At 45.4% G+C, this 21,959-nt stretch overlaps 1 protein-coding gene across 2 annotated transcripts in view; it reads right to left on the reverse strand.

Annotated features, from left to right (window-relative positions):
* COL6A2 (collagen type VI alpha 2 chain) overlaps nt 1–21,959 on the reverse strand; it is a 43,157-nt gene that overhangs the window by 9,474 nt on the left and 11,724 nt on the right. For both annotated transcript variants that reach the window (XM_083401258.1, XM_083401257.1), the window contains exons 6-27: nt 21,808–21,861; nt 21,317–21,361; nt 20,364–20,390; nt 19,655–19,681; nt 19,515–19,559; nt 18,558–18,611; nt 17,667–17,729; nt 15,544–15,606; nt 14,021–14,110; nt 12,725–12,787; nt 11,838–11,900; nt 11,376–11,438; nt 10,353–10,415; nt 9,900–9,950; nt 8,614–8,649; nt 7,813–7,875; nt 6,235–6,297; nt 5,272–5,307; nt 4,890–4,935; nt 3,841–3,993; nt 2,529–2,981; nt 1,535–1,573 (exon numbers count right to left, since the gene is read on the reverse strand). In XM_083401258.1, the coding sequence (XP_083257384.1) occupies nt 1,535–1,573; nt 2,529–2,981; nt 3,841–3,993; nt 4,890–4,935; nt 5,272–5,307; nt 6,235–6,297; nt 7,813–7,875; nt 8,614–8,649; nt 9,900–9,950; nt 10,353–10,415; nt 11,376–11,438; nt 11,838–11,900; nt 12,725–12,787; nt 14,021–14,110; nt 15,544–15,606; nt 17,667–17,729; nt 18,558–18,611; nt 19,515–19,559; nt 19,655–19,681; nt 20,364–20,390; nt 21,317–21,361; nt 21,808–21,861 (1,660 nt within the window). The remainder of the gene's footprint in view (nt 1–1,534; nt 1,574–2,528; nt 2,982–3,840; nt 3,994–4,889; nt 4,936–5,271; nt 5,308–6,234; nt 6,298–7,812; nt 7,876–8,613; nt 8,650–9,899; nt 9,951–10,352; nt 10,416–11,375; nt 11,439–11,837; nt 11,901–12,724; nt 12,788–14,020; nt 14,111–15,543; nt 15,607–17,666; nt 17,730–18,557; nt 18,612–19,514; nt 19,560–19,654; nt 19,682–20,363; nt 20,391–21,316; nt 21,362–21,807; nt 21,862–21,959) is intronic.

Below are 21,959 nucleotides of genomic sequence, written 5' to 3' on the forward strand. Positions count from 1 at the left end.
ATGGGTGGTATACAAATTTAATAAATAGAAAAAAATGAAATACTGTAATGAAAAAACCCTCTTCTACATGCTTCAACCCCACGAAAAGAATGGAATGGCTTGTTTTGCCACTTTCCCTGGGAAAAGCCACATTTTACCACTGAATCAGAGCAAGTGGCAATCTGCAGAAAACGTGATTGCTGTTGCTCCAATTCAATGGTAAAAAACAGGTTTTCCTGGGGAAAGTGCAGGGACAGAAAAGACCTGCTTGGACACAGAGCTTTTAAGCCAGACCTGTGCCCAGAAACATGGCTCCTGACAGACAGAGACTCCTCAACAATTTGTCCATGAAGTTTGGTTCTAATGAATTAATGCAGCTGAGAAACTCAAAGCAAACCTGCTGAAGCTGATGGCCTGATCAGAAGAGGCTGCACAGTCATATCACTGCGGTGAAGACTACCTGTTCTATGTTCTAGGAGTTTAACTTTCTTTCACACTCATTCCTTCCTTCCTTTCCACTCAATTTATAGAACTACTAAGAACAGAAAAATACAACATGCATTACGGGAGAAGGTCCTTCCATCAAACCACACAGAGCAAGCGTAAGCTATACCATTAAAAAACTCTATTTTTATCAATATACAGGCGGCAACCATTTTAGGCCTGCCCGATTGATGCACAATTGCCAACATCTGCAGAAAAGGACAAAATGGGGGGGGGGGGGGTAAGGGGGGCGCTTATGCTCCACTGACACGAGCGGGGACAAGAACAGAAACCAAATCTAAACTGAAATAATAGTAGGACTTATTAGAACAGCACTAGAAATACTACGCATTGATCAACTACCTTTATCTCTTTTAACTTAAGCAGGCTTTTGCCCTGATCTGGTTCCTCTGTTCTCTGTCAGTTATAGAAAGGGTCTTGCCTGATGTTCATTTGTGGGCTAGGATCAGCTTCTAACAAGCCTCTGATCCAGATTTAAAGGGTTGTGCTCTTTGGAAAAGCAAAGCTCAAAGAGCATTTGGTTTTGTCCTAAACCTGCAGGCCAGCAGTGCCTTAGCATGAGTGTCCATCACACTATGAGGTTTTATCAAGAGCTCATTACACATATGGCCTTGCTGACTAAAACTGGTCTTCCTCACAACTCTGCAAATGTGGAGCATTTCACATTCTTCCTGTCATAAACCTGTCTACTTGTTGTTTGGCTGGAGGGCTGGAGCAGAAATCCCCACAAATGGAGTGTTTCTATCCTCTGACAGACTGTTTCAGAGAAGGCTCCAGAATGGCCGCAATATTGGCGCACATTCTCAGGGCGTAAATGGCTATTCCCAAGATGTAAACTAGCTGTAATGCAAAAATACATTTACTTGGAGATATAGATGATTAAGTGTAATGGAATAATGTTGCAAAGGAGACGTATTGATATTCTGGTCAACATAAGCTCTCCCCCCCCCCCACCTTCTGTTTCCTGGACTAGAACTTTCCATTATTTCTCCCATCAGGTGATACAGTGAACAGGGAGGGGGTGGCAGGGACACAATGACAAATGCTTTACCTGTTTGGCAGGGCAGTTCGGGGCAGACAATCTGAGGATCTGAAATAAGAATGAAGATGTTCGGTTGAAACCATGCAGAACACTATTGGTCTAATAATGGTTAGGCACACAGACGTCAGAGGTTACTGCACCCCAGCCCCCCATGCCCCTCTCCATCCTGACAAGCAAGAGCTCAAGGACACAAATGCCCTTGAGGAGGAAACAGAGCAGGGCCAGAGAGAGACAGTCCCCAGGGCTGCATCCAGCAGGTTCCCCAGAGCACAGGGTTCAACACCACCTATGGGGCAGTTTCCCCAACCGCTGGAGGTAAAAAGAGGGCCTTACACTGTAAATCCTGTAGATCTAGGATTTCAGTCTCAACCAAGAGGCTACAGGGCATGTTAGTGACCTTCAGATGAATACCTGGGGACTGGCAAACATGCCAACAGGCTCTCCACGTTTGACTCCTATGATGTGTCCTCCTCCAACAGTCCGGCTTTGAAATTTATTCAGAGGTTTCTAGTTGGCTCAAAATATGGTGACTGTACAAGATCAGCAGGACTCGCTTGCATCAGGGCTGCTCTATTATTTTCAGGATGAGTTTTAGTTGGCACTGGGAAGTGATGTGGAATTAGTCTGGGATATACGGTATTGATAATACTGGGATTGTGTGGATTTCTCCCAATACAGTTGTACACAATTTATTTTTTTACTTTTCAGTTTTAGTCCTTTTTGAAACATGTTGTGACCAGTCTGAGACCCCTTGGGAAAGGATGGGCCCTAGATCCCATCAGAATGATGTAATGTAGCCTGCTATTGGCTTTGATGTAGCCCATTATGGCCCACTTTGTACATATGGCGCCAGGACAGAGAGAGAGAGAGAGAGAGAGAGAGAGGGAGAAACTGCTTTAAATTGGAGAGGCTGTGACCATAAACCTCAAAGCAAAAGCTGAGGGAGTTAGGATCACATTCCCACTAATTCGTTCCATCCTCAGCGGGGGCAGGACTGACAGACCTGGACAAAGTTCATGCTCCATGCTGTCGATGAACTCATCAGCCACCAGCTCCGAAAACAACTTCATTCTCTGAACTCTCTTGTCGTCATCACAGGCAATCGAGCTCAGGGTCTCGTCCTCCTCCTTCTTGTTGAACATGTCACCAATCCCAATGGCATGGACAGTGACCCCCTTGCTGCAGAGAGCCGGTAAGTTGGACTCGCTATCCCGGGGATCGTGGCGCCCATCTGTAATCACCACAGCAAACACCCGGGCTTTGTCTCTCCGGCTCTCCTTGATGAGGGTGTTGTAGGCGAACTGAAGAGCAGAGGGGGTCCACGTGCCCCCGGCAATCCACTCCAGCTTCTTCACTGCCTCTTTGAAACTGGAGAGGGAGTCAATGCGGTCATCGTTCAGCTGGATGGCTTCAAATGTCCCTTCGTGGCTGTACTGCACCACCCCAACACGGGCACCTGGCAGAGAAAGAAACCATCAGCTCCACCTCCCTGAACCAAGAGAGACCTCATTTCCCCTTAAGGCAGAAATCACATTGCCCTGCAGCCAGAGAGCCTTCTGATAACCAAAGGCTCTGTATATTGGGCTAGTGGTTTAAAATCCTTTGCATTTAGGGGAACAGTTAGGAAAAAGCTGCCCAGATGTAGAACAGACTTATGTAAGGAATACAGCTGCCTGTTCTCTTCTGCCATGTCATCTCAAACACTTATAGAGAGTGTGGCACTCAAAGCAGTTCTAATCAAAGGCATTTCTACACACACACAAGCTTTCCTGTGGCAAATGCAGCACTTGCAGGACACAAAGTCAAAGCTGGATGTTCACAAGTCCTTTCGCTAGGTCCTCCAAGGGGAGGTGGCCCAGTAAGGATGGCTGCCCATGCTATTGTTTGCACTGCAATTTGGAACAGGTAAGAAACAAGAAGAGCCTCTTCTGTGTGTCTGATCTTCTCCACAAAAGAGTTAAGTCCCAGCTCTGCCATTAGACCTTCTGATGCACCTAGAACCACGGATTTCTCTCATTTGTGCTGCTATTTGGAGAAGGAAAGAAACAGCAGAGAGATTCCTGCCATGATTCTCTTCTCCGTTCTTTGCACATGCCTCTTTCCCCAGGCTTCTGCACTTGCCACATGGCCCAGGGAGCCAGGAGCTGGTGGCAAGCGCAGTTAGATGGCGCACACAACACATGCTCAACATGATCAAGGCAAATGGAACACTTCTAGAAACCAAGAGATATTTTAGTTCCCAATATTGGGTTAGGCACAAGCATCTCATCATCACATTTAATGTTCAGCAATAAAATCTTAGCCATACCACTGACCTGTCTCAGATTTTGGATCCTTGGCTATGGAACCAAGTCTGCTCACCACATTTATGACAAAGTTCTTCTCCAGGGTGAAATTGGTGTAGCCAATACTTTCTGAGCTGTCTATAACAAAGACTAAGTCCAAGGGGCCACACCGCTTCTCACAGTCTATGGAAAGCAGAGACAGAGCAGTCAGAAGCTTTGCATCCAAACACCATAAAACCAGCCGACCACAGCACCAACCTAGAGGACCCTGGAACAGATGGCATGCTGTGTTATAAAGCCACGTATCTGAGGGACAACAAGCAGGCTATTAACAGTCCTTCCTTGTGTTTCCCAATGACTGCAGTGCTCTTTCCTAGAGAGAGGCAGGGCAAGGTACGGCTATTTCCAGCTCTTGCCTCCAGGATCAGCAGTGAATACAGAGGAACAGTACCAAAGGGGTTGCTCCCAGCCTGGTTTCTGTATCTGGGCAGCACTGGAAGCCAGAAGCCTTGGCCTGGCAAAATGCAGTGGTGCCATCGCAGCTGAAAGGTCTACATACGAAACACCTGTTCTTCAAGCCTTCTTGTAAGTGCAACCCCATGTAACCCAAATTTATACTTTGATTAACACTGTGATTTAGAAGTTTAAATGAGGAATGGGCATATTCACAAGATGGTGGGCCTGAGTCTGAAGAATGTATGTTCTACCGTACCACCACATCTAAGATGCTTGAGGCATCCCATCCCAAACCCAAAGCATGGTGCAACATTAACTCTCTCTCTCTGTACAAATTCCCCTCTTTCTCAACTTCTGGAGACAGTATTTCCTTTTCTTATACGTGGTTAAACATTTATTGGGAGTACCAAAGGCACAGTAAGATGTCTCTGCCAAACTCATGAAACCTATTTAGTCTCTGACCAAGCAAGGCTCCCACAGAAGGACAGAGGGAAATCATTGCATGACTATGATCTTTGTTTGGGAATAAAATGCATCCTCCTGGGAGAGGCATCCTACTCTAAAGCAAGATTATGCAAACTAATTATTCTTATAAGTCCTCAAGGTGAAGACTCTGAACTAACCACAACAGCCACAGGTCTCTCTGATGTATGCCATCACATCACAGTCCTATCAAGAAAAAGAAAGAATGTAATGAATGTAAGGTCCCAAATTGTTTGATAGCATGGCAAGGAAATCAGTCAGGGCAGTTTGAGTGACGATTCTGCTAGTGTTCATTTGCATCTTGTCATTGTGAAAACTTGACTGAATAATCCACAAGCTTTTCTCCCTCTACTGTGCACAAGAGGACATCACTGCAGATTTCATCAGGAATATCTTCCACATGGTGGGAAGTAACCATTTGAATAGTCTTGCTATATTCCACGGCAAAGTGGAACTGACACTAGATAGGTATCCAGCTCCACAGGTGGAAGAATAAATATAGGTTTTTCTTTATCCACTTACAGTCAGGCCAGGATCTCCAGCAGGGCCAGGGCCACCCTATAAAAAAATAGAGAAGAAGACTTCAGGGGTGTTTCGTTTCTTTCTCTCTTATGCACATTCAGCTATGCTCCATCCATGCTACTGCGCTTGGCTTGGCCACAGGAGCAGGGAAAGGGTAATTTGCAGGGCACACCATTCCCAGCACCTGGAGACCAAGTTCCTTCTTCCCTCACAGAGGCCTCAGAACCAATTGCCTGGTGGGGAAGACGAGCAGCAGCCACAGGGGTGAAATAACGTCATCATCATCACTACTGTTTTAAATAGGCTACCTACAGACCATTTTTACCATCTTAATCATTTGTGAATATTTGTACTGCTTTTACACAAGTCACCCTGGGAGCACTGGCAGCTCAAGAGCATAAGTGGAAAAGTGGATGAGCCTTAAGTTGCTATCACTATCCATAGCTTAACTGTGCTGTCTGAAGAAGGACTTCCTTTTGCCTATCTTTCACCCTCCAACATTCAGCTTTGTTGGCTGTCCATGACTTATGAGAGAGGGATTGCCCCCCCCCCTTCTCTATGGCATGCTGGATTTTATAAACTTCCGCTGCCACCTTTCTTCCTAGGGGAGTTGCTCTCCCCCCCCCCCCCCGGATCACTTTGGTTTCCCCTTTCTGAAACTTTTCCAACTCCACAATATCCCTTTTGAGGTGAGCTGACCACTGAATTCAGATTCAGAATGCTCATCAAGTATAATACATATTTATTTATTTTTAAATCAAAATTCTGAATTCAAGACATATCTGTTTTCTCTTCCTTAAAATGGAAATCTGTATTCAGCAGGCTCAGGCTGTTCATTTCATTTTTTGTGTCTGGTGGCTGCTCATGTTGTGCAACATACAACTGCCCAGGGTCCTGTGATCCAGCTCCAGAATATCAAAGCTGGCAAGATCTAGGGCCCAAGGCAACACTCAGCTGCAGTACCTCAGGGCCTCCTTCGCCTGGAGGTCCTCTGGGTCCAGGCTCACCGGGTGGGCCAGGATCAGCCTAGAAGAAGAGAGAGGGAAAGAAATGCATGCTTATAAGTTAAGCAACACGAATGGGGAAAAAAGTATTTCAATTAACATGAATTCAGTGTCCTAGAGACCAGGAGAACCTCTATTTGCTTACCCATCCTATCTACCCATTACAATGTCTCAAATATTTTTTTACCAATAATTTCTATGAGCAATGGATCCAAACTACAAGAAAGAAGATTCCACCTAAACATTAGGAAGAACTTTCTGACAGTAAGAGCTGTTCGACAGTGGAATTTGCTGCCAAGGAGTGTGGTGGAGTCTCCTTCTTTGGAGGTCTTTAAGCAGAGGCTTGACAACCATATGTCAGGAGTGCTCTGATGGTGTTTCCTGCTTGGCAGGGGGTTGGACTCGATGGCCCCGGTGGCCTCTTCCAACTCTATGATTCTATGATTCTATAGCACACAAAGTGTTTACTTATTCTGAGTACTCTTATCCTCATTGACAGTTGTGAAAAATATATATTTCCTTTCTCTCTGCTATGAGAAGCAAAACATCTCTCAAACCAGTTTCAACCCAGCTTGAGTATTGCCTGTCTCCAGCCTATCACATCCTATTTTTTAATAGACACCAGCAACCTGAAAAGCAGGTGGGAATTACCAGATAGACAGACTGAGAAACCTAAAACCCTTCTTCCTCTCCATAGAGGACAAACCCAGGGGCTAGCTAGAGATGGCAGGGGCCTCCACATTTGTTTAGCCATGTGGTTGAGAGAATTTATGCAGCACCAGGGATCACCAGTATGGGAAACACCAGTGGACACCAGAATTTCTCGCAAATGCAGAGATCAAACCTGCACACATTCATCTACAGACATCCGTGTAAACAGGTCTGGGGAACATAGTACTATCCACATTCCCAGACACATGAACGTTCAGAAGAACACGTGAGGCTCAAACTGTGTGCAGATGGATGTGCCTGCCTTTTGTGCACTGAGCAGAAAGGTCTGCAGGGGGGTTCATGCTGTGTGCAGCAGAACATGGCGAGAATTTTCCAGGCAACTAGTAATCAGGTTCTGGATCAAAGGGAGAATTTAAACTGCATTCAGCTCAGCATGATTAGAATATCCAAAGAGACTTTTGTGTTCAACGCTGTGGGCAGGGGCTGCTCGTGTGCCCCTATGCAGTTTGTGCATTCTTCTGAACAACTGAAGGGGGCTATGTTCACTGGCATTTAAAGACGTCTACACAGCACCAGCTATTTAGAAGTGTGGCGTCCTATATTCAGCTGGTGGTCCTAGAGTATAATTTAAAATTTATCAGGGAGCTCAAAGTTTACGAAAGACAGGCATTATCCCATTGTATCCTAGACTTATCACCCCAAACCCTGACAAGTGAAAGAGCAACACAAATTGAAATTTAGCTCCAATATCTTTTGTGTCCAGAAAATCCACATTGTGAATCTAACTAACTAACTAACTAACTAACTAACTAACTAACTAACTGTTTATGTTCCACACATTTGTTAGTAATAGGAGTCTACTTACAGCTTCACCTCTTTCTCCTTTGCTTCCTGGGGGGCCTTTTAGTCCAAAGTCACCTCTTGCACCCTGTTCCAAAAAAATGTTAGAAGAATAAACATTTTTCTTTTCTCTACTGCCCCCCTTTTCAACCCCCCATTTATCTTTTATTATTCTTTTAAGGGCACTTCTATTATTCCTTTAAAGCAGTTCTCTGTGCTGATGCCTGAAGGCTTAGAGCTAAGCTGGAAGCACAGAGGTAAAGTAACTGAGAGCAGAATGCATTTTTTCAGTAAGCCTGGCTGTACAGAGAAAATAATCCACATCAACACTAGACTGTATACAGTCGTACCTTGGTTGTCGAACGCCCTGGAACTCGTACGTTTTGACTCCTGAACACCGCAAACCCGGAAGTGACTGTTCCGGTTTGCGAATGTTCTTTTGGATCCCGAACGTCCGACAGGGCTTCCACAGTTTCTGTTTGGCTGCAGGAGCTTCCTGCAACTAATCAGAAGCCGCGATTTGGTTTTCTAAAGTTTTGGAAGTCGAATGGACTTCTGGAACAGATTCCGTTCTTCTTCCAAGGCACAACTGTACTTCACAATGGCACCAGGAGTCACAGCACTGAGCCACTTGAGAATTATTTAATTGGACAGAGCTCAACGAGTGCTTTGGTGTTCCACTGATATGAAAAACAAGCCACACAACAGCTTCTGTGTGGACACAGCCTGAGAAGTGGCCCTCCATATCCTCATAAGCATTTCAAAGAAAGAACAGGATCACTAGCTTTGTTGGCAGAATAAGGTGGCAAACGTGATCATACTATACCTCTGGTCCTGGAAGCCCCTTCTCACCTTTCTCACCCTGGAAACAGAGAAGAGCCAGTCAGCTTTCAGTTTCATGGGCTTACCCAGACATAGCAAGGATGGACAAATTCTAAAGTAAAAGACAGTTGTGGCCAACTAGGCATCTAGAGTTGCCAAGCACAGGAATTTTCCAGTGGGTCCAACAGAAAACAGGGGCTCTTAGAACATCTGATTAGCAGCCTCTTGAAGTGACCTCAGTTGATTCCAGACTGGGCAGAAATGGACGACTTGTTCCTCCACCTGGTCTATCCTTCTCCTCAGAGACTGAGGTGTGCAGCGCCCTCACTAAGGGCAAGGCATATTTTCTTAACCTATTTTATTTCACAAAATTTATGTACTGCTTACTCTACAGCAGGGCTTCCCAAACTTGGGTCTCCAGCTGTTTTTGGACTACAACTCCCATCATCCCTAGCTAGCAGGACCAGCGGTCAGGGATGATGGGATTTGTAGTCCAAAAACAGCTGGAGACCCAAGTTTGGGAAACCCTGCTCTACAGAAAACCTCTAGGTGTTTTACATGGCATAATCTAGAATATGCATTAAAAAGCACCAATAAAAGGAAATCAGGACTGATTTGCTCCCAGATTTCTTAGACGTGTCAAGGGGTTCAAAATGAAAAATGAAACTGTAGTGATCTCTTGCAAAGATGTCTTTTTCAATATTTTGCTGTGCATTGGCATAATCTAATGGACTCAGAAAAATACCCTCTTCCTATTGTATGCTTTAAATAATGTGTAATATAACTAAAGCAGAACTAGGTTTTGATTCAGATTTCACCATTTTCCTTCCTTCCTTCCTTTTTTATTTTTAATAGATTCCTATTTCTAGAGGACACTTAAAACAGCAAACTGATTCTGGAGTAGCTTTCACCATAATGATGATGTATATCAAACACATAAGGAAAATAATATTTACTTTTAATAATTTAATTATTAGTTATTTGCTCATTTGTCCATATCAAGCACCTTATTTTGCCCAATCCTAAAAGCTTAAAAACAGTTTAAAATAACAACATCAAGCCCCATTCATATCTCTGGAATGATATTAAAAATGAAACCCTATTTTAATAACATTCAGCAAGTCTAGAAAATGACAGCATTAAACTCACGGCCCCAAATGGCTTGTTGCCAGAGCCGAGTGGCCTACTCCGAAGGAGGCTGGAGACGAAGAATTTCTATAGCAATTCGTGAAGCCTCCTTTCCAACGGAGGCATTTCAATGTGTGAATACTTTACGTGAACAAAACATACCGCAGCTCCTCTTGGACCGGGATAGTTAAAGCCAGGTCTTCCTCTGTCACCCTAGAATGTTGTTTTAAAAAGAGAGAATGATTCTTCAAAGGTTCTATATTTGCAGAAATGGCCACATCTCCCTGCCTTTGGAGTACAGTATGTAATGTCTTGGGGTTAAAAGGTCCGGCAAGCGGATGCGCATTGAGATGCGCACTGAGCCGCCGCAGAACTCCAGTTCCTAATTTAGTCAGCAAGAATCCCCCAACAATAATGACAACAAGTCCTTTATTACATTGAATTACAGATACGAAAAATCTGGAGCTTGGACTGCTTAAGGAAAAAGAGACTTTCTGCGGCTAGAAAATTACCAGCATTAAAAGAGGCCAGTGATGAGGCCTGTGGGATCAGACCAACATTACAATATCAAATGTAAACACAATCCTGTTGATCAAGGTTACACCTATGGCTTACCTTTGGACCTGGCACCCCGGGGTCGCCCCTGACACCAGCATCACCGGGATCCCCTCGTGAGCCCTGAAAAAGAGTGTTGCATAAAGCACATGGTGAGTTGGGGGGGGGTGCTGCTGTTAATCTGTACGAGCGGCAGAGATGCTACTACAGTTGTGATTTTCAACACGACAATGATTCCGTATGACAGGAGGGAAGTCTCAGACGAAACTCTTTTTGCTCACACACAAATGGGGGACAATGTTTCTGATATTAAATCCTGATTGACATGAAATTATTTTTCGCTCTATAAGATGCACCAGACCACAAGCCGCACCTAGTTTTTGGAGGAGGAAAACAAGAAAAAAAATATTCTGAATCTCAGAAGCCAGAACAGCAAGAGGGATTGCTGCGCAGCGAAAGCAGCAATCCCTCTTGCTTTTCTAGCTTCTGGGATAGCTGCGCAGCCTGCATTCGCTCCATAAGACGCACACACATTTCCCCTTACTTTTTAGGAGGGAAAAAGTGAGTCTTATAGAGCAAAAAATACGGTAATCTGTGACCTCAGAAAAGCTGAGACAAAATATTCCTAAAGCCTCCGCAGACTGGATTTTTTTGCAGGTATGTCCTTGATGCTATAATAGTCCATCAATGGAAGATTTATACTAGATTGTCTGCACTCCATTCCACTTTATCAGTTGTTCTGTGAAGCTTCCCAGTGTTTCTGCTTTATTGTCATTTGGCAGGGAACTCCTGCACTATGGAGCGCAAGGGAAGCAGGACAAAAAATAAGGTAGAGCATTTGTGATACAAGGAGTTATGGGATCTCAGCGGGAGGTTATGGGACATGCAATGATGAAGGCTCAAACAGTACTGAAAGTAAGATTGCATATCACCTCCCCAATACTGCCATGAGCACAAATCGTCATGAATGCACAACGAAAAGGATGTCTGCTGGGGGCGGATGGCAGACGGGGCTTCTCTTGCCAGCTGCATGGAGAGCAAGCCAATGCCCACAGGTGGAAGAGGCGTGTGAATGAAACTTACAGGCTTTCCTGGTTCTCCCAAACCACCTTGAATACCTCGTGGGCCAGGCATTCCTCGCTCTCCCTGCGAAACACAGAAATGAGAGGGAGAGTCAGACCTTGCATGAAGTAAACATTTCAGACTGTTCAAGGGAAGAAATATCTAATTAGTTAACAGTTGGCAGCTGAGATGAGGCCACTCTTTCCCTCCCCCACTGTTTTCTTGCTTTTGTCCTCAGGAGTGGAGCAGAGGATGTCCCCCCCCCCCCGATAAGATGTGCTCAACACTCAACATCATTTTGAGCCCCATTTTGCCGGATTCAAATTTGGCACTCCAATCTCATCAGTGTGAACATACACCGGTGGTGAAGTCCTTGATGGACAATTATCTTCAAATGTGCTTTCAAATAAACTGCTTGGGGAGCCCCTGCTGCGTCCTGTGCATGGAGGGAAAATGTTGTGCCATTTTGTCATTCTTTCATACCCTGCCTCCCTTGTTTCCAACTTCTCCTGGTAGCCCTCTCTGGCCCTCAGAACCAGGGTCTCCCTGTGAAAGAAGAAACAAGGCATTAGAGAGCCAATCTGTTCAGTCCAAGTTCAGCATGTTCCTAGACCTTCTCTGGTGACAAGAAGTCTCACAGAAGCTGCAGCCGTAGCTATAGCTACGACCACCATCTCCCTGCTGCTGGAGGTCATGGTGCTTTTAGGTGGAATCTGCTACGGAATGAGTGCTACTTATGCATACAAGTTTGCATCATCCACACCACCAATGATTTCCTCAAAATGCCAGCCTGGAGTTTTTCTTCATTTAATCTGGATTTACCCACAGACAAATCAGATAGCCTGCTCTGGACCTGCAAGCCAATGTTCATTAGCATTTTTTCTTTGGATGGGTGGTTTGTCCCCTGCGTGCTGTTTCAGTGGGTGGCCATGTGCTCCTCCTAGGAGGGCGACCAGTGGAGTGTCTCTTTCTCCATCTTAAGAAAGCAGATCTGAACTTAGGCAACCCAATTCAGAGGAGCTGCTCTCTCAATAACTTGCAAGAGAGTGCATGTGGGGGGTGACTTCTTGGAGGCTAATCACATAGCAGTAGGGTTTAGTCAGTCTTGTGCAAGAGCTTGGTTTTAAAAATGAAGCAACAACAACCTTGCATTGCAGGGGGTTGGGGTCCCTTCCAACACAATTCTATGATTCTATGAAAAACAACAAATGTGCTTTTGTTGTTTTGCAGGCTTATTTTACAATCATTATGACTAGAATCAAAATTAATAAAGAATCTCTCTCTCTCTCTCTCTCTCTCTCTCTGCCCCCACCCCCCAGTTAATTAGGGGTGGATTTCCTTCCATTACTTTGGAAGCCTGATGAACTTACTCTCCCGCCTGGGGGTCCAACACCTCCAGGTCCCCCCTTGGTTCCAGGATCACCACGACGGCCCTTTAAAAAAAAGAAACAATGAAAGCAAACAAAACAAAATGATCTTGAGCAAATGCTCTTCCAGCACACCCCTCGTCCTTTATTTGAGCTGAAAGAACTAGGCGTGTCTGAAGGATGGCTCCAACCTCTGTAGAAAGAGGGGCCACCTTTCCCATCGCCATGACGCCCCCTTTCATGCAATGCTCTTGCCAGAGACGGGGCAGCGTCCCTAGCATTCAGACCCCACCTTGCACCCTTGATGTCATTAGGGATGCAAAAAGGTTCCTGGAATGGGCCCAGAGAAATTGAACTATTTTTCGAGTCACCTGGCAAAATAGCTCACTTCTTCAAGCTTAATTGCAAATCAAGTCCGGGGGGCTCCTCCAAGCGTGATCAGGTGAGGAAAGGCTGCGTAACTTCTCCTCTGTTACTTTTCCAGCTTAAAATAGTCCTTCCCAAGCTGCCTTTTCATCCACAGGGTATGCTATGGGGACTCAGTATCTTTCTTCCCATACATAGGTGAAAAATAGGCTTAGAGAGGAGGACTTTGAGCTGTAAAAGTCCAAGTAGGAGAGGAGCCTTTCTCGGCTTCCCCTATCTCCTTCTGCAAACTTGAAGGACATAATTCTGTGCAACGTGTGGATTGACACTTATTGCAAGAAAGATAAAGAGTGGGTGAAAGTAAAAGCAAGAAACAATGCTTTCAATATTGTGAATATAATCCCATTAAGTGGGGTGTGGGGTTTGTGGGAAAGCTTTGTGTCTGGTCCAGCCAAAGTTAAGCTCTTTCTAAAGCACAATTATTTCAATGAGAGAAATTTCAGGTTAAATTTAACTCTCCAACTGAAACCAAAGCATCTTAAAAGTGCTTTATGTGGGCTGGATCATGCCCTCTGTTAAAAGGACAATCAAATTAAATGTCAGCACATATCCAACTTCCTATTGGATGACATTTGGTTGCTTGCATACTGGAATGCACAGATCTGGCATGAATCTCAACCACTGATTGTGAACAAATCCAGTTTTAATATTGCTCTGGAAGAACCGATGTCACTGAAATCTGTGTCTTGGTGATGCATTTAGGAGTGTAGTCAAGCAGTAGTAGCCTAGAATACTTGCCTGTATGGAAATCTTGCTATTGCGATAGATGATAGATAGGTAGATAGATAGATGATAGATAGATGATAGATAGATGATAGATAGATAGATAGACAGACAGACAGACAGATGAAGTAAGTGGGGTTAGAATCTTACAGGTTCTCCTTTGGGTCCAATAGTTCCAGGGCCACCTTTGGCTCCCTTTGTCCCAGGAGTGCCAGGAGATCCATTGGTGCCTCTTGGTCCCTTTGAAAAATAAAAGGAAACGGCATTAGAAGACCTTTGGGGAGAAGGAAAGGGCAAGGAAGGGCAGTGTCAGAGCACAACCTACGTATAATGGGGCACAGACAGTACAAAGAGTCACATCTTATGCAGGATGGTGAGATCCATCATAATCTTAGGCCCCGTTTTGGCACAGAAACTGCTCTGGTCACACTGTCAGCAGTGGATGTGCTGGGCCGCTTCTTGCATTGCTGTTACCACTCTGAAAGAGTGGGTGCACAGCTTGGGGGTCCTCCTGGATCCTTTGTTGTCACTTGAGGCTCAGGTGGCCTCAGTGGCCCGGAGTGCCTTCCATCAGCTTCAGCTGGTGGTCCAGCTACACCCCTATCTGGACAAGGATAGCCTGACTACTGCTGCCTATGCTCCGATAACCTCAAGGTTAGATTACTGCAATGCGTTATATGTAGGGCTGCCTATGAAGATGCTTTGGAAACCTCAACTGGTGCAGAATTTGGACGCGAGTCTGCTCACTAGGACAAGACAGTTTGAGCATCTTACACTGATCCTGGCCAAACTGCATTGACTGCCAGTTTCCAGGCCCAATTCAAAGTGCTGGTTTTGACCTATAAAGCCTTCAATGACTTGGGACCACAATACCTCAAGGCCTGCCTCTCCCCATATAATCTGACCTGGACTCTGTGATCATCCTCTGAGGACCTTCCTCGTGTGCCACAAGAGGTCCGGAGGGTGGCAACATGAGGATGGGCCTTTTTCTGCCATGGCTCCCCGTCTGTGGAATGCTCTCCCCAGGAAAGTTAGTCTGATGCCTTCATTATACATTTTAGGTGCCAAGCAAAAACCTTCCTCTTCTTCCAGGCCTTGGCCTGATTAACATTTGATGCCCTTTTAAATGTGTTCAGGTGGGTGGGGTGGGTGGGGGTGGAACTAGCCAAGTTCAGCTTATTCAACGCCTAGCATATTGCAGTTGCTATAAATGGAACAGAATCAGATCACTGCATGGAGAGTTTAATGCAATGCTGCCAATTTTCTCAATTCTTGTTCTGACAACTATGATAATAACAGGGTAACTTCTGGACCTACATTTTGGACCTACATTTTGGGGGGCCCTGAAGCGTGAACTGTTATGTTGGTCCCTTCACAACCAGCAATGAGGTCTGGGTAACCCCTGTTACCTTCTTCAATGGGATCACCACTGGTGGGTTTTTCCACAACAGATCACAACACCTTTACAAGATCTGTGCTACTGACTCTCAAACTTTGGGACTGTTGAAATACATAGAAGAAAAAAGCAATCATTTTAAGTCATGTGACTCAAATTGAGTCTACTAGCAATGTGGACTAAAATAGTTTCTGGGGCCCCTCCAGGAGTTTAAGCTTCATTAGTTTCATAGTAGATCTGCCCCTGAGAGCATGTCTAAAATTTTAGGGGTACATACCCGATTTCCTTTCTCTCCAGCCAACCCAGGCGGTCCGCTGCGGCCAGGACGGCCAGGATCACCCTGATACAGAAGGAGGAAGCAGAAACAGAAGTAGTAAGAAACGGTCACACCAGCTCTACATCCACGTAGATCAAAACTGAATTGTATGTACAGCAGTATAAGCAGTCTGAAATTTCCCTCAAACCAATTTTGGGGGAATTCTGGTGCAAAATAGATGGCAACTACTATATATTCAGTGTTTGGTATTTGACAATTGACATTAAATAGCTGATATTTTACACAGCTCCATTCTTACGGGTTCAAGAATTATGCATATACACTAGAAACACACCAAACAGCCACAATAAATACCTGGGCAATTTTTAATAAAGCCTTCCAATCCATTTGTAGCACTTTAAATGCTGTTATGCTGATCTGCCCACAACACCATCTACTTCTGAGTCATTTTCTTCGGAGGGCCAAACCACACCTTTATGCTGTGTGTGTGGTTTTTGTTTCATGTTGACATTTTAGATGGGGGGGGGGGGGTAGGGGTTGAATCAAGAACACCATGTTGCTGTTTTCAGGGCCGAAGGAAGACTAACCAGCACCTGGTGCGGGGTGTTGAGGGGCAGGGCAAACCGCCCTGTGCCGCCACACATGCGCTGCCCGGAGGTTTGCTGATGGCGCCACTCTAGCACCGTATGGACGGTCTCAAGATCCTCCGCACGTGGCTGTGGTGGCACGATGGAGGCAGCTCACGTCGCCGCACCTGGAAGTGGCGGGGCGAGCCCCCCACAGGGTGCCTTCTTGTCACCCCCCCCTCAGAGATGGGGCCCAAGTTGGACCGCCCCCCTGCCCCCTTCCTCCACCACTGGCTCTTTTGAAAAATGCTTTCTCCCTGCAACATTTTCTCAATGACTCCTCTGCGTCCTCTGATTTTTTTGTTTTGCCTTGAGGGAGAAAACATAGGTACTTTTGTACCTGGTTTTTTTGCACCTACAGAGTTTCTGCTTTTTGTGTGTAAAACACTGTGTGTGTGTTTGTGCACATATACATGAAACACTGCCTGAATGTCCCGGTGCCTGCTCTAGTCCTCAATGACACCTAGAGACTGGCAGTAATGATAGCAATTCTGTAACAGAACAGGATTTTCAATTCAAAATCAGAATTGGAAGTCAAATGCATGAATTTCAACCAGTTATAAGACTTATCAATGCAGCCTTTGTTGAGCATTTACATTCTGCACAGAAATGCCAAAACGCTTTGTAATAGCACTATTTTATTTTATTTTTTACAAAAGGTGTGTCCGTTCCAAAAAGCCAGGATTCAATAAAAGAAGAAGATTAGGCCGGATTAGGCCGAAGCTCATCTGCCTAGTCCAGCTCTTGGCTAAAGAGATGTTGCGGGGAAGACCACCTCTGCAGTGTGCTTGCCGTGACTGGCACACCTGAATGGAGAAGCTTCACACAACTATCATGGCTGGTAGCCACTGACAAACCTCTTCCCGGGGGGGTGGGGGTGGGGCTTTTCAACCCCCCCTTTAGAGCCACCTAAGACCATGGTCGTCACCACATCCACGGGTTATGTGAAATACTGCCTTTTTCAAACTGGCTGACCCAGTGGCGTAGCATGGGTTGTCAGCACCCGGGGCAAGGCAAGTAATTTGCGCCCCCTAACCCGGTAGGGACAGAGAGCTGCGAGTGTGAGCGCGCCCCCCCCCGATGTTGCGCCCGGTGCGGCCGGCCCCCCCTGCACCCCCCACGCTATGCCACTGGGCTGACCCAGAGTTGTACTGCTTAAAGAGGGAGGGGGGAACCCCTCTTTACCCACCACCAATGTCTACGTCTTTATCATGTCTCCCCACCCACAACCCCAAGGCCACCTTCCCCCAAAACTAAAGAAACCCAGACACAGGCTTTTCCTTGCAAGGAAGGAGCTCCTAACCAACCCTTCCGCCCAACATTTTGATTGCCCCTTCCTGCCCCTTTCCCATGTCCTTTTGTGATGGGGTGGCCAAATATTCATAGCATGATTGCCCTGGCTGCATATTGGGGCTGCCTGTCTTGCAACACCTCCAGCTTATTCTCACTGAGTCTGTGTCACTGGTGCCTTGAGTGACTTTGAAGAGGGGTACAGACCTTGATCCCTTGGTCCCCAGGCAACCCTTGATCTCCAGCACCTCCAGGATAACCATCAGGGCCCTAGGAAGAAAGGCAGAGGTGAGCTGCTTCTTTTCTGAAAGCTCTGGCTTGTGGTGACATCTGCACATGGAAAGCAGTGGGCCACCTTTTGACAGAGAGGCAATTGCCTCTCCCCCTCCCCCCATGCCCACCTGTGTGGGAACCTCCCTGTCAGCTCCAGGAATGCGTTCAGATGCAAATTAAAATAGGATCTACAGGTCTTCCTCCATTTGTTTTATTTCATAGAATTTATACACCACTTGATTGTAAAAAACCCAAAAAGATAAAACAACAGATTCAAGAAAAATTCACAAACCCTGTTCTTCGGTTAAAAAACAGATTAAAATTCACCTCAGCGTTTCTAAGCATCTGGGTTGACCTGTCTAAACAAGAATGTTTTTAGCAAGGGCCAAAACCCAAGTGCAGGTGTTGCCACACTCAACGATCAATTTCTTACATCTGCAAAATGAGTATTATGTGGCACGTGTAGCAGTGCCAATTCCGCCGATCAAAGTGGTCATACGGAATCACAGAATCTTAAGACTTGGAGGGTACCCGAGGGTCATCTAGTCCAACCCCTGCAATGCAGGAATCTCAGTTAAATCACCCATGCCAGATGGCCACCCAACCTCTGCTTAGAAACCTTAGAAGCAAGGAAGGAAGGTCTGCCAAGTGGGGCACATGTGGCGTGAGGCAATTAAAAAACGCCCTTTTATTACCATTATTTATTTTATATTTGTTACTTGTGTGTTAGCTGCCATGTTACTTTACGCAGCATGCTCCAAGAAACACTGCGCCCCCCACACCACTGCTGGAATGCACAAAGCCAAGATGAGAAAACATTCCTACCCTGTTGCCTGGGTCTCCTTTACAGCCAGGAGGTCCAATGCGCCCCAGTTTGCCCTGGAAAGTTCACATGCAAAAACAAAGAAGTGAGAGACTGTGAACAGTAGAGAGAACTCTATAGACGGTTCATTCTCCTTGGGAAAGATGCAGCCTCTTGACATCCACTGGCTCGGGCAAGATGTAGCCCTGGGGTGTGGGGAGGGGGCTTTCAATTTCTCCCCCCCCCTTGTCTGAAATAGGAGGGAATTAGCTACCATGGGATGTGTCTGGCTTGTTTGGGGTGTTTTGAGGGAACTTAGGATCTTGAAGGTCTTGGGTTCCTATCACATGCCCCCCTCAGAATCCCAGAATGCCATGTCTTAAACCACAGAGCCTAGGACTTGCCGATCAGAAGGTCGGCGGTTCAAATCCCCGCGACGGGGTGAGCTCCCGTTGCTCGGTCCCTGCTCCTGCCAACCTAGCAGTTCAAAAGCACATCAAAGTGCAAGTAGGTACCACTTCAGTGGGAAGGCAAACAGCGTTTCCGTGCGCTGCTCTGGTTCGCCAGAAGCGGCTTAGTCATGCTGGCCACATGACCCAGAAGCTGTATGCCGGCTCCCTCGGCCAATAAAGCGAGATGGGCGCCGCAACCCCAGAGTCGGCCACAAGTGGACCTAATGGTCAGGGGTACCTTTACCTTTAGGATCTTGCAGGTCTTGGGTTCCTATCACATGCCCCCCATATAATCCCAGAATCTTGGTCCACATGGCCACATGGGGAAGGATGCCAGCAGTCCACCAGCACCCATCAGAGCTTTTGGCAGGTGAACCAAGGGGTCTTTTGGTGGGACAAGCCTGTTGGCAGGCTCTACTCTCCATTGGCAGAGCAGCTCTTGCGAGCTGTGGGGTGGCAGCCATAGCGGTTTCCTTTTAAAGGACATAAGCAACCCCTTGACTGTGTCTGATCCTTGAGTAGCCTTACCTTCTGCCCACTTGTGCCGTTCCGTCCAAACAAGCCAAAAGCCCCCTGAAAGAAAAGAAGCAGAGCGTAAGAAAGCTGCTCTCATCAGGAAAGCGGAGCTGGAATAACAGGTAGCAATACAATACAGGATTTGCCTTTACCTTTCGTCCATCTCCTCCAAACTCTCCCTGCAAACACAAGAAAGGGGGGGGGGGGGAGCAAACAATGTTGAGTCAAGCCTATTAAAATCAGCCACGCTGGCAGAACAGAATGGAAAATGTATATATATATAATTCTTTGTTACTGAATTGATTATGATCCAAAAGCTAGCAAACAAGATTACATGCAAAGACCTCCCTAGATATTTAAGCAATCTGAACAAGCAGTTTCCCATCACAGAATGCATTTTGTATACTGTTTACACGAATATATTATACACTAATAATTATGGACACTTTCCCCCAGGAAAGCATTGTTTTGTTGGAAAACGGCATCACGGAATTCAGATAAGTGTGAATTTTAAAGGATAGCTGTGTTCCAGTTCACATATAGTTTCAGAAAGTGCAAATCTGACAGATTCAGATTTAAGTTTCTCCACCATCCTTTGCGGAGATTTAATCTGTCTACAATTTCCACCTTGGAACTGAGGCCGCAGCTGGGCCTCCTGGCTCTGGGCTCCAGCTGGGAAGTCCAATCTCTGTGCTTTTCTTATTTTTCCCCTCCCCTCCTCTTTTGCAAAACATCTCACTAGATGAAGAGTTCTGGAGCACTTGAAAGCTTGCCACTAATCTTGTGACATTTTGGCTGGTTTGAATAAAATCACAATATGCGTCCCATAATTTTCTGAATGTAGTATATAAAATAGCTTACCTTTTCTCCTTTTAGACCATGAATACCCTATAGAAGGAACAAAAAAAATGTACATTGTGTTAATGTTTGTTGATACGTGTGACATCGATTTAGAGTTCTGGCTTTGATATAGTATCATATATTTCATGTATATATGATCATATATTTCCTGAAAAAGTTCTAAGTGGTTTCTAGAGATAGATAGATAGATATAGATAGATGATAGATAGATAGATAGATAGATAGATAGATAGATAGATAGATAAATAAGACATATTTGTTTGCAATGAAGCAGAGCTTTTATTACCCAGAAGCACCATCAAAAGCCTCTAGTCATGCAGGCCCATGTCCCTTTTGCCCGACAGAATTTACAGAAAGAATTTATTTTAGGGACTCTCTGCAAAGTGTAAGGGCATTAAGCCGTCATCGGTTACTTGGAAAACTATGCATCCAAAACATTTTAGACAAGGGCCGGTAGTGACTGGGCAGAATAGTGTTTCACATTAATACAGAAACCAAATGCCCATGCTGACAGCCTCAATATTCATCATTTAAATAATAACACACAACCTATTGGCCTTATTATATTATATTGGACTATATATAACTATATGCTAGCTATATATATAATCCAACAGACAACCAGCCCCAACCAGTGCAGCTGTGGCTAGCCCTGCTTTCCCCAGCCAAGCCAGGCAAGTTGCTTCTGCTTCCGGCACTCGTCCGCGGCAGTCAGTCAGCCTCGTGGTCTGGACGCTTCATCAATGCTGCAGGTGTGCGGTTATCACCACATGGCATTTTCGACCACTAGTCCTTTGCACTAGTAGCTGGTTGCCTTTCCCCTGTCCTCTGAGTGCCTCTGGGTCAAACATTGTGGCCCCAGATGAAGGGTTAATCCGACAACTGGTGAGCCGCTAAAATAGAAAAAGGAAAAAAAAATATGGCAGAAAGATAAACAGACGCAATTCTTTTACCTTGGGACCTGGATATCCAATTGGACCTTCAATTCCTGGGTCACCCTATATTTAAAAAGACAAACAGCATTATTAGTTGCAATAATTTAAACAGTATATTAAGACTGCCATCCTATACACATTTATCCGGGAGTAAGTCCCCCTGAGCTTTGGAAAGGACATGTACAGGATTACCCTGTTAGAGATTTTCAAATCATTATGTCCTTCATTACTGCAAGAGGCAGACACTGAAGTTTTACTGCTTCTGTTTTATAGTGGTGAAATGAAACCGCTAAGATACTTGGACATTGTTTTAAAGAGAGGTTTCAATATGCTGCTTTAGCAGTTTCAAGGATCACAGCCTGATTTGGTTAAATATCAACCCCTAAACAGGTGTTCAAATTGGAATATTACTCCATATGATCCTGAACATTTAAATATTCAATGTCAAAACTCACCCCAGTGGCTAACGGAGTGGGAAGGGAGTCCTCCTATTTTTTTCAGCTACTCACCTGTCGTCCTTTTAGCCCAGGAACACCTGGAACCCCCATGTTGCCCTTTGCACCCTAAAAGCAAATAAAACAATAAAACAAATTAGAGCACCATGTCTTGCATTCCCCCCACTGCAATAGAAGGGCAATTTCAGCAGTTTTCAGGGACAAAA

The sequence above is a fragment of the Podarcis tiliguerta genome (genome assembly GCF_965153285.1).
Source record: "Podarcis tiliguerta genome assembly, chromosome: 1".
NCBI classification, from domain to species: domain Eukaryota; kingdom Metazoa; phylum Chordata; class Lepidosauria; order Squamata; family Lacertidae; genus Podarcis; species Podarcis tiliguerta.